General features: G+C 33.0%; 2 protein-coding genes across 3 annotated transcripts; one reads left to right on the top strand and one right to left on the bottom strand.

The window, feature by feature from the left end:
• Positions 1-48: 48 nt before the first annotated feature.
• Positions 49-1,637, bottom strand: EMC7 (ER membrane protein complex subunit 7). Its single transcript, XM_012378156.2, has 4 exons — positions 1,349-1,637; positions 1,019-1,277; positions 867-941; positions 49-735 (listed from the first exon to the last, which is right to left on the bottom strand). The coding sequence occupies exons 1-4, from the start codon at positions 1,546-1,548 to the stop codon at positions 607-609; spliced, it is 663 nt and encodes a 220-aa protein (XP_012233579.1). The 5' UTR covers positions 1,549-1,637; the 3' UTR covers positions 49-606.
• A 224-nt stretch (positions 1,638-1,861) lies between these two features.
• On the top strand, positions 1,862-10,685 carry LOC105678847 (RNA-binding protein 42). 2 transcript variants are annotated; one of them, XM_067349212.1, is made up of 5 exons: positions 1,862-2,147; positions 2,442-2,683; positions 2,768-3,142; positions 3,232-3,426; positions 4,163-10,117. In XM_067349212.1, the coding sequence occupies exons 1-5, from the start codon at positions 2,107-2,109 to the stop codon at positions 4,291-4,293; spliced, it is 984 nt and encodes a 327-aa protein (XP_067205313.1). In that variant the 5' UTR covers positions 1,862-2,106; the 3' UTR covers positions 4,294-10,117. The 2 variants fall into 2 exon arrangements, with proteins under 2 accessions (XP_067205313.1, XP_012233952.1); XM_012378529.2 differs by having other exon boundaries at positions 1,879-2,147; positions 10,019-10,685.
• The last annotated feature ends 18 nt before the right edge of the window (positions 10,686-10,703 follow it).

The raw sequence follows: 10,703 nt of genomic DNA, 5'->3' as shown, positions 1-10,703 counted from the left end.
TATTTTTTGTGAGACACAATAAGTGTGAAATAATTGTAAAATACGAAAGACTATTGATTAAAAATTTATTGCAAAACAATGGAACAACATTACAGAACTAAATTATGGACTAATACACAGATTATAGGTATTTTTTATAATTTAGGAAATTTTACATACATAACATTTTATATAACACAAAATTATTACAGACATCACAGTGGGTTCGTTAATACAAGAAAATGTAGTAAAATGTAGTAAAATTGTGTTTTTTATGACACAATAATTCAATGTATATCGTAGTGATTGTAATTATATAATACACAGTTTTCTTTTCTTTTATATTCATATAAAGTTTTTTACTGCTTTACCAAACGTGTAATATATGCATGTGACTATATAACAGAATAAGTTAAAAAATTGCTGCAGTGATTTTTTTCCATCTAGATGTAGAACAGATGTACAAGAGTTTACAAATTTGGTATATTAGCTATTATGTGTGTGTGTAATCTTTTACATTTGATGTAAGCAGTTATTATTTTTAAAATGCTTTGTTTTTGATATATTTCTATATATATTTTAAGAACTATAATAAACCTATACATACAATTCTCTATAGATAATAAATTATTGTCTTTTCTTAGTAGCTTTTACAGCCTTTGGTTTTTGTTTTTCTCCTCCAGAAAGAAAAGACGTTATTACTTCTGACATTTCTGGCATATTATAAATAGTAAGATTATTTAGCTGTTCCATTTCCTACAAAATGCATATATTATTAAACTTTACTAAAAAATATAACACATTAAACATGGTGTAATAATTTATATAAATTATACCATTTTTAAATATTATTATTTAGTTTCTCTATATGTAAAAGATAGGTTTACCTTTCTAGTTTCAGGATCGTTCATAATTTTTGGCAGAATCATGATTAATACAAGTGGCAAAACCATCATTAAAACCTAAAAAAAAAAATTGTTTTTAGCTACAGAAGTAAATTAAAATATATATCCTCTACATTACTAAAAAATTCCATTACCATAGGATTGAGTAAGAAGTCTGTCATCCTCCATTGCTCCCTAACTTGAAAGTATCGAAATGGTGCTAATGGCCTCATTTTTAATGGATACGGTACTTGAATCACTTGCGATGTTTGTATCAAATTCACTTTTCGAGCTCGGAATTTTCCCTTAGAGTTGATTTCCACTCTCACTGGCTCGTAAACATAATTTGGATTTACTACTTCAATCATATACGATCCAGATGGAACGTTAGAAATTATAAATGTACCATCTTCCCTAAATAATAAAACATATGTGAATGATAAATAATTAATTCGCAAGCATAAATAACTTGTCAAAATGTATACCTTAAAAAACCATAATGTTCACCACCGTTGGCCATTACGTGTGTCATGAGTTGCCATCCAGTAGAAGCTGCATTATCCCAGGGAAATACTTTGCCTTCAATTACATATAGATCCGTAGATACATCTTCTTCATGTTCTGCTATTACATACTGCTCGCATAAATTAGCGATAATAAAGAATAAATATAGAAGTCCCTTCATAACGAATACGATTGAGTGATCCTTAACCTCCAAATGCTCATCTAGCACTTACGGACAAGCAAAGTAAAGTAACCTGAGAGCAACACGAATGTAGCAACAAGCGATAGCCAATCATCTCTCATTATGCTAGATTCAGTAACTGCAAGATTGAATTGGTCATTCAATGTAATGTGAATCTTGCATTAGCATGTTATATCCGGTACGCATTGTCGCATCTATTCGACCTATCATGACAAAGTGAGTTAAGATTAAGGGTAGTTGATTGGTCAAATTTTTGCTTTTAATTTGCAATCTCAATTGTTAATGTATAGTTTGATACGGGTTTCAGTGCTACATTGTATGATCTATTAATGCTCTGTTTCGTGTTATTTTGTTGGCATTTGTGGATGTTTGTTAAATGTTAGGTTGAGTGGTTCAAAGAGCATCACAGTAAAGTTTGTTAGCTGAAGTGTTATATTGAAATAGTATTATTGGATTTTGCAATAACAAAAATTTGCATTTAAATAAATCCATCTATAAATTGTCTTGTATTTTATAAAAGGATTAACAGTTGCAAAAATGGACGACAAACTTCGACAAATGGAAGATGAAATGAACAGGTATAGCGTTAACCTAACTTTAATAGTATCTGTTATTTTAAATAACTAAAAGCTATTAAATAGTGTTTAAGACACGGAGTGATTATACTCCAACAGAAGTATTCATTATCTTTCAGATTTTATTCTTTCTGCAACCATAACCATTTTTATCCAAGTATCACGTGTTTATTTTTGTTTTTTATTCTAGAAATATTCTTGTACGCAAGTATGCAAGGAGAAAATTTTATTGAAAATTTTATTAATGCTTTTTTTAAGTTACAATTTTTTAATTAAATCATTAAATGTAAATTTCAGATTTGAAGCTGAAATCGGAGGACAACTTGTGACACCTATTGTTCGACCAGTAATCGGTGCAAATACATATAGTCAAGTTGCTAGACAATTAGAGCAACATGAACTTCCTACTCCAGTAGTTGCAGCAGCTACAGCAGCAACATTAGCATTTCCTCCAATGATTGGATTTCCACCACCTCCACCACCACCGCCTCCTCCTCCACCTCCACCGATGTTAATTCCTCAGCAAGTAGCGAGACAAGGTAAAATCAATGACATAGTTTTTACTGTTATCTGAGAATATTGTAAAGTTTGCTTTACTAATGTAATATAAATGATTGTTATAGGTACCGTTTCTCTTACGACGTATTCCTCACCTGCACAAATAAGTAATCCCTATATATCAAATATGGTGGATCCCTGTTTAAGCGCAACACCAAAAACATACGATTCTACATCAGCAACGATGATCCATCCGGAAATTATCGAACAAATCATTAATACAAAAATTCCTGAAGATGAGGTTAAAAAGAAACCAAAGGTTAAGGGTGTTAGTACAGCAGCTGAATTAGCTATTAGTCAAGGAAAAGCAAGTTCTATTATGGCTAACGCCAGTGCAGAGGAGAGTCATCCCAAGGGGAAAGGAAAGAAAAATAAGAAAATTATAAGAACAGCCGGTGGTCAAACGTGGGAAGATCCTTCCTTATTAGAATGGGACGATGGTAAGTAACGAACAAATTTTTCTATCTAAACTACTTAATTACAAAACGGTTTTTTTAATAATGTTATTAAAATAAATCTTGTGGTTTAGATGATTTTAGGATATTTTGTGGCGATCTTGGGAATGATGTCACAGATGAAATGTTGGTGAGAGTATTTGGAAAATATCCCAGTTTTCAAAAGGCAAAGGTGGTCAGAGATAAACGGACAAATAAAACTAAAGGTTTTGGATTCGTGTCTTTTAAAGATCCACAAGATTTTATCAAAGCGATGAAGGAAATGAACGGTAAGTCAATTATATATATATAATTTTTTTTTTTTTTTAAATGTAGGTCTTGCTTATGTTGCACAAAAATCTTTTATAGTAGGGATCTTCCCTACACTTTTTGAGTGCAATTGTTTACTTAATATGTGTCGTGTATTTAAATAGAAAATGAAAATTTATTATGCGACATTGTATATTGCAAAAGGAAAATATTGCATGAGCAGAAAGATATAAATCGTGATTTTAAATATTATAACGAGCTACAGTTATAAGAATCGCTCTGCATTTCGGAGCTACTTATTTATATATTTTTAGATGTTTTACACAATTCAAAGTGTTTCTTTTTCTTTCTTTCTCTCTCTCCTTTTTTTTAATGATGGTAATCCGATGATATACATTACTGCTGTTTGCTTTTATTTCTTGGGGGGAGTCAAACCATATATAAAAAGGGGTGGTAGAGTCCAAAAGTATCTTCTTCTTGTACTAGACTGATTTCGTGAAGTAATGCGCGAATTAGAATGTTCTCCGAGCGAACTTTTAGTCGTCGAGCTGACTTTTTGTTGAGACGCTGCTGCAAAAATCAAACTTAATTACTTCATAAATAAAGCAAAAAAAAAAAAAACTTTCGTGCTAATATCGCATTGGTACTTACTCGATTCTGTCGTAGCTGCATGATTCAATCGTGTATACATGTATAGAACGTTAAAAGGCATACCACCGAGACTCCAGGTACTAGGTATGGTTATCTTCTGCTTAGGCAATGCAGGTGATCGAGTCTCTCGTCTGGTTTCTTCTAGCGTATCTTTCAACGATCTTGATGTGAATTCAGATACTGGATTTGCAACTTGGCGCCAGGATTGCAATCTGCTAAATACGCGAAGATTATAGTTAAACTTGATGTTGTACATTAATGAAAATCATTTTGTGGTAAAAAAATTTTTTAAGTAAAATTTAATATTATTAATTATTAAAAACAGGATAGTCATCATATATAGTGCAATATATTAATATATATCTACACTATATTTCTATAATCGTTATCCATTTATTATACGCGTGAGATCGTAGAGAGAGCAAAACAAAATCAAAAGCAAGAGAGTTAAATTGTGTATGTATGCATGTACCTCGAGGTATCACTTTCTTGTTCGGATATAATGGCGTCATATTTTTCCGGTATCGGTAACCATTCCCAACATAGGCCGTTGGGAGAGCATGCTGTCTTTACAGGTTCAAGGATATTTTGATTCCAAGTGTCCTTTGTGTCTAGTAAAGGCGCCGCATAACCGATCATTAGCCACAGTACATTCAATAGCGATGTTAGGAGCAATTTAGAATTTATCTTCATGTTTATTTCGTCTTCGCGATACTAACGTGTCGCCCAATTGTTTTCCAATTATCGTAATATCGCTGCGCTAATGAAATACTGCGTACTCTCGTCTTTTCCTACGAAAATAAAACGTACCGTTAATCTGATAAAACAGATTTGAGACTCTTTCAATGTATATGAAACGAATTACAATGACAACTGTATCTGTTCGTTATAATTTAAATAGTTTCATTACAAGCGAATTTATAATACTAATTATCGAAAGTTTAACAAACTAATTTATTTTCTTTTCGTGTTTGTGCGGGAGTTTAGTTTGAAAAGATGTAACATAAAAATACATATAAATAATTAGCGCGCGTTGTCTATGTTGATTTTGTTCTTCTAATATGATTTAAATAATAATTGGGGGCATGTAAAAATTTTGCTAAATTTACAGCATTAATTCTGTTTATGTATTTATTCTTATACACATTGTGTTCTTTTATTCACTTTTAGATAACTTATTATAGATTGTTTGCTCTCTGTGGATATATTTTTTTACTAATGTTCTGAAAAATGAATGACAAATACATATTGCGAACACATGTCTTCGTCAATGCTGCCATAGTTTTAAGCGGTAACGCATTCTTTTCGAATAAATATTTTTCGAAGCGATGTTTACAATAAACGATACGGAGCATCGGAGTATAAAGAAGTCTCTCACAATCAGTATTGCTCGCGCGCGAACTCGGTACACCCCGTGCGAGTCTTGAATTCGGAAGTTAATCTGATACGATGATCGTCAATCATTTCGCGATGGGGACTTTGTCGACAGGCAGGTATGCCGTTTACGTTCTCCCGCGAAATTTTTTTATCTGCACTGTGTATATTTGCTCGAAATATTTATCTTTCGCTTATTCACTTCTTCTCTCTTGCATATTAATATAGATCACGTTGATTGATCAACTGTGCGATTGTACTCGATTTCACCCCTACAGCAAATAATTGAGCAAAGAATTAATTTGTTACGTGAATTATCAATGGAAGCATCGCGAAAATTCTATATTAATGATAAAATTTCGAAACGGTTCATGAAGTTAATGACGAAGATTATTTCTCACGTATATGTGTTACTAATATATCACGTTTACACGATTAAATCGAATCGATCAAATGCGATTTATAGGAGTTATCGTGAACATTTTATATTAATGATAAAATTATATAATATTGTAATAATTAACAAATAATTAACAAAATTGACATAATGTTTGCGGAAAATGGCATATATAAAAAATCGGGCAATGCTACAATTTTTACAACCAATTTTTCGCTGTAACTATTTATTAAGTGCGTGTGAAAAATAGATTAAAAAAAAAGAAGAAAACATACCTCAGAAATATGCTGATCGTTCGTTCGACTTTCACTTTCTCGGCATGCACTTTTGCATGAAATCTGGGGCGAATTCGTGGCTCAGATGTGGAGCCATACGATATACTGTAGTATGGTTAATCGGTCTACCGTTAGGGTGGATGCGAGCAAGTGCGTTGAGACGCTGAGCGTTCTGCTACTCATTCAACAACCCCTACTTCCTACTACAAATTCTCGCAATACCCCACCCTGTCAAAGCGACAGCCAATCGAGAAACTCGCGGTAGACCACGCAACTCGATCATTTCCCTTGTTTTTCTTTTTTTTTTTATCATTTTGATTATCATCATTTTTCCTCATTATTGTTATTAAAAACTTCTTTTCGTTTCTCAGGAAGGAATCGGATACAAATATTTAGCAAATTTTTTACTTTTTTTTCTCTCTTATAGATAAAATATTTTCTATATTCTTAAGCACTGCGATGTAAGTTTAAAGCAAAAGTCGTAAACCGAAAGTGTAAAGCATTATCTTGCGAGATACGAAATGTACGTGTACACGGTAAAAGATCTGTCGAGTACATTAGTGCACGTTTTATTAAAGACAGTCTACTGTTTAACTAAAGCTGTAACAATGATGATATAACGCAGAACGGAGTACAAAATATACGCGAACATTGTTTCGTATGGCGCGAATATTTTACAGTAGATTGCGTGCGAATATTTTGGATTCGAAGATGAAAAAACGATCCAATAAGTACGCAAGGAATGTTATAAAATGATGTTATTTATAGTTCAGTATCATTTGCTAAGTTATACGCTCAGTTTTCGATTCGTATAATGTAAATAAAATATATACGTTCGCGCGCGTGCGAAACATCGGTGACTCATACGGTGGTGAAGATACGCGCGGAAAATTGCCGAAATTTCTACAGTCGCGAACGGGTCGGACAGGTGGGATTGTGCGGAAAGGTTTATCGCAACGGAATGCACTCGCTCGCATTTGCAAAGCGACATGGGTTCTCTATTTCAAGTGTTCTAAAATATTCGGCAAACGTTACAGTTATAAATGACACTGCAAATTTCTCCACGAATTCCGTAACATTTTAACAATCTTGATGATGGTTCCAGATTTGTCTTACAAATTTGTCTCTGTACACACAAGCACGGTGGCCTAGAATTTGCAAATCAAAATACTATAATGGGGAAGACTTGGAAAATTTATTAATAAAAATCTGCAAATTTTTATGACAAATAGCAGCTTTGGCGATATTTGACGAAAGACTTGATATTGTCACATTACTACATTTCAATGGTTATGAATCGCATAAACGTTAGTAATTGCGTTTATTGATACGAAATAAAAGAATGATGTTATCATCGGTGATATGTACAATCCATAAAAAATGTTGATTGCGAAGTGTGTATTAACGAATGGTAATACAATTTTTTGTCTAGTGTATCAATAAATGTGCAATTAACACTATCATACGCGCATTTTACGGATAGCCGATCATCTAACTGTAGCTTGTAATTGGCTAGCTTTAATCTCTTATGTTTCAAAAATTATTATTTAGAATATAAACTTGCAGAGATTTTTATTACTTAATTTTTTAAGAACGTCTTTGCTCTAATATTTTACTTACTTTGTGAATCTTAGGGCACTCTGTATATTATTTTAATCCTTTCCGGTCTGAATTAATTTTGACGAATAAGTTAATTTCATCTTATTAGTTTTGCGCGGCAAGTGAGCGACGAGTGGTTTACGTTTCGGGAATATCCCGGCTTGTAATCGCAAAGAGTTAATATTGAAAGAGAGAGAGAGAGAGAAAGAGAGAAAGAAAGAAAAACTAAAGATACAGGAGGAAAGAAAATGAGGTAAAGTGTGTAATTTCCAACAATTAGATATGTTAGTCAATAGAGGGAAAGAGAAAAAGAGAATCGCATTTAGCTGCGAGTGGTATCTCACGAAATGGGGCCGGCGCAACAAGTAGTTTAAACGAACGAACGAGCAAACGCGGTGCCAGATTAAGCTTTCAATCGCGCGTGTATAATGTAATAGTGCGTACGAGGTGGAGTTCCGGATATGATGATAATAGAACGGATATATGATTCGTGGTCGCTCGAGGTACTTGCAGGGCCGGAAACTAATCGATGGCCCGCAGTGCAACCTCGCACCACGTTGATAAAACTTACACAGCTGATCCGTGTTCTCCTCTCGTTTATTGATTTGAACGACGATTTGAACTCGTAATTCCCACTTGAAATGTGCCCAAAAATCATATTTTCGCTTCTAGTCGCGTGAACATTTTCTCACAATCGTTCAATTTTCGCACGTTTGTATGAAATTAATTCGGAAAATTAACGTTTTAATGGTAACAGTGATATAATAAGATATTTCTTTTATTCGATCGAGACGATACACGACCACACGATAATGATATTTCGAGTTTGATCGAAAACGCGATTGAATATAAACTGTTCCGTTTCGTATTTATGTAGCTCATATAGAAGTCGCAAAAATAACAATACGAGTTGTGTGGGTGATCGAAATCGAGATTGAGATCGAATTGAGAATAGAGAAGGAGAAAAGCGAGGTCGTGAGCTCCTTTAATGTAACATTTTCTGTTCTGCGGAATTTCTCATTGAAAGAATATTTTGGCCACGCGGACACTGTCTCGTTCTTCGCGTTCTCGGAATTTCGATGCAACTGCAAATACAAGCTTAACACAAATTGCTTACCTTTGTCACATTTGATTTTGTAGCGTCGAATCTTTAACACAACTTACGCACAAAAATAAACAGGTAGCATCGACGCTGCAAGATACTTTTCAATAAAGTTTTTAAAATTATTTTTATTCAATTTATTTTATCTTTTTTTATTATACGGTAATTATACATTTATATTTTCTTCACTCTGCAGATTCGTCAAAATATCTTTGAACTAAATAGAAATAGAAATAAAATTTTACGTAATGTGTATTCTATCTCAAAAGAAGAATGCTTATGAATTCATCATTTTTATTTTTGCATCTATTTTATTATTATTTGTCAATATCTGTACATCTTCTGTCATTAACAATTTGACTCTTGCTAATTAAAATTCTTATAAGTAATTTTATTTTACATTGATTTGAATTGAATCACAATCAACTGAATTTTCTTATGCAACTTTTAGATAATCAATCTTTTATCAATCTATGTAAAATAGATCGCATGAGTGCATTGTACGATGATCAACGACCGTGGAGACATGAGAAGCATTAGAGAATTCTGTTTGCTTTTCGCGCAACTCTAAAATGCTCTCTAAAATGTTTAACTCTAGAATACTCTCAAGCTCTTTGCACTAAAGAAAATTGCTCACGTTTTTTTCTTGTAATTGTTGACAACCAAAGAAAATTGTGAATAGGAATGCGAGAAAGAATAAACGAGTGTTAATAATTAGCATAGCGATATGTTGTGCGCGCATCGTAAAAATTTTCAAATGCCAAATAATCTGCGTGTGAACGATCGATTTCTATACATTTTTCTTTTCTTGGATACTTGTGTGGATAAGATGGCGTGAGAAAACATGTTTTCGCTTGTCATCTGTTGCTACCAAGCTCGGCTTTTCCGTGCCAGGAAAGTGTCCTTATTGTGAAAAATGTTAGTAATTCAATTAGTAATCAATCAGAGGAATGCAAGAAATTCTCACTTGTCGTGTGTGCAAACACAGTCTGCATATTTGTGACCGATTTAAGTGAAATATAAAAATTTGTAGTTGCACCGAATATAAATAGTTCGTATATCAATGCCTTACATTTCCGGACTTTGATCGTAACGCCTGGTGTGAGCATATTATTTTAATGTTACAGTAAAGTAATATATCATTAGTTCTTGACATATGGCGACTCAAGCGATGACAAAATATTTATTACACGATTAATCTTCATTCGTTTTAGGACGATATGTGGGATCGCGTCCAATAAAGCTCCGAAAGAGCTCCTGGAAGCAGAGGAATCTGGAATCTGTGCGCAAGAAAGAGAAAGAAAAGCAAGCGTTGATTGGCCTGCTTACTGGCCGATGAGATAAAATTTTCATTATTTATTGGGACAAAAGCATCAGCCATCAGAAATTGTATCGATTTCAGATTGCAGAAAAACAACGCAAACGAATCATTGTGAATCGCGGCAGTTCAGTTTCATCTTAGTTTATAAATATATATACGTCAATAAACTTCTAATTATAAATCGGTTACATCATTGATTTTACTTTTTTATATTACTATACAATTGCAAAATGTTTTACTCCAACAGAAGTTATTTATTTGGAGACTCGCACTCATCGCTCGTGCGCAATATTGCTCCCATATTGATATTTTTATACGTTGTGTTTTTATACACACGTTACGTTTGGCTGAAAAATTCCGGAATTGAATTAATAAAAATCAACATCAATCAGAGCAATTTGGATGAATAGCTGAGTACTTTATGTTTTGCAAAAGATATTAAAAGAATGTAAACGATGAATTAAAGAAGACTTTTAAAATATTTTCCAGGCACTTCGTTTTAGTGTGTTAAACATCGTGGGAAATTATGTAAAATACTAAGAGCAATAAAATTTTTGTATTATAAATATTTGGCGTCT

Source organism: Linepithema humile, chromosome 2, assembly GCF_040581485.1.
Source record: "Linepithema humile isolate Giens D197 chromosome 2, Lhum_UNIL_v1.0, whole genome shotgun sequence".
In the NCBI taxonomy this organism is placed as follows: domain Eukaryota; kingdom Metazoa; phylum Arthropoda; class Insecta; order Hymenoptera; family Formicidae; genus Linepithema; species Linepithema humile.
The sequence above is the reverse complement of the archived record's forward strand: the minus strand, read 5'-3'. Positions and strand labels throughout refer to the sequence as shown.

Excerpts from the sequence above, each read along its gene's own strand:
- EMC7 (XM_012378156.2), bottom strand. The coding sequence starts at position 1,548 with ATGAAGGGACTTCTATATTTATTCTTTATTATCGCTAATTTATGCGAG. Across the intron at positions 1,278-1,348 it reads GAACATTATGGTTTTTTAAG|GGAAGATGGTACATTTATAA; the intron begins GTATACATTTTG and ends TTTATTATTTAG. Across the intron at positions 942-1,018 it reads ACTTCTTACTCAATCCTATG|GTTTTAATGATGGTTTTGCC; the intron begins GTAATGGAATTT and ends TTTTTTTTTTAG.
- LOC105678847 (XM_067349212.1), top strand. The coding sequence starts at position 2,107 with ATGGACGACAAACTTCGACAAATGGAAGATGAAATGAACAG. Across the intron at positions 2,684-2,767 it reads TCAGCAAGTAGCGAGACAAG|GTACCGTTTCTCTTACGACG; the intron begins GTAAAATCAATG and ends TGATTGTTATAG. Across the intron at positions 3,427-4,162 it reads AGCGATGAAGGAAATGAACG|GCAATGCAGGTGATCGAGTC; the intron begins GTAAGTCAATTA and ends TCTTCTGCTTAG.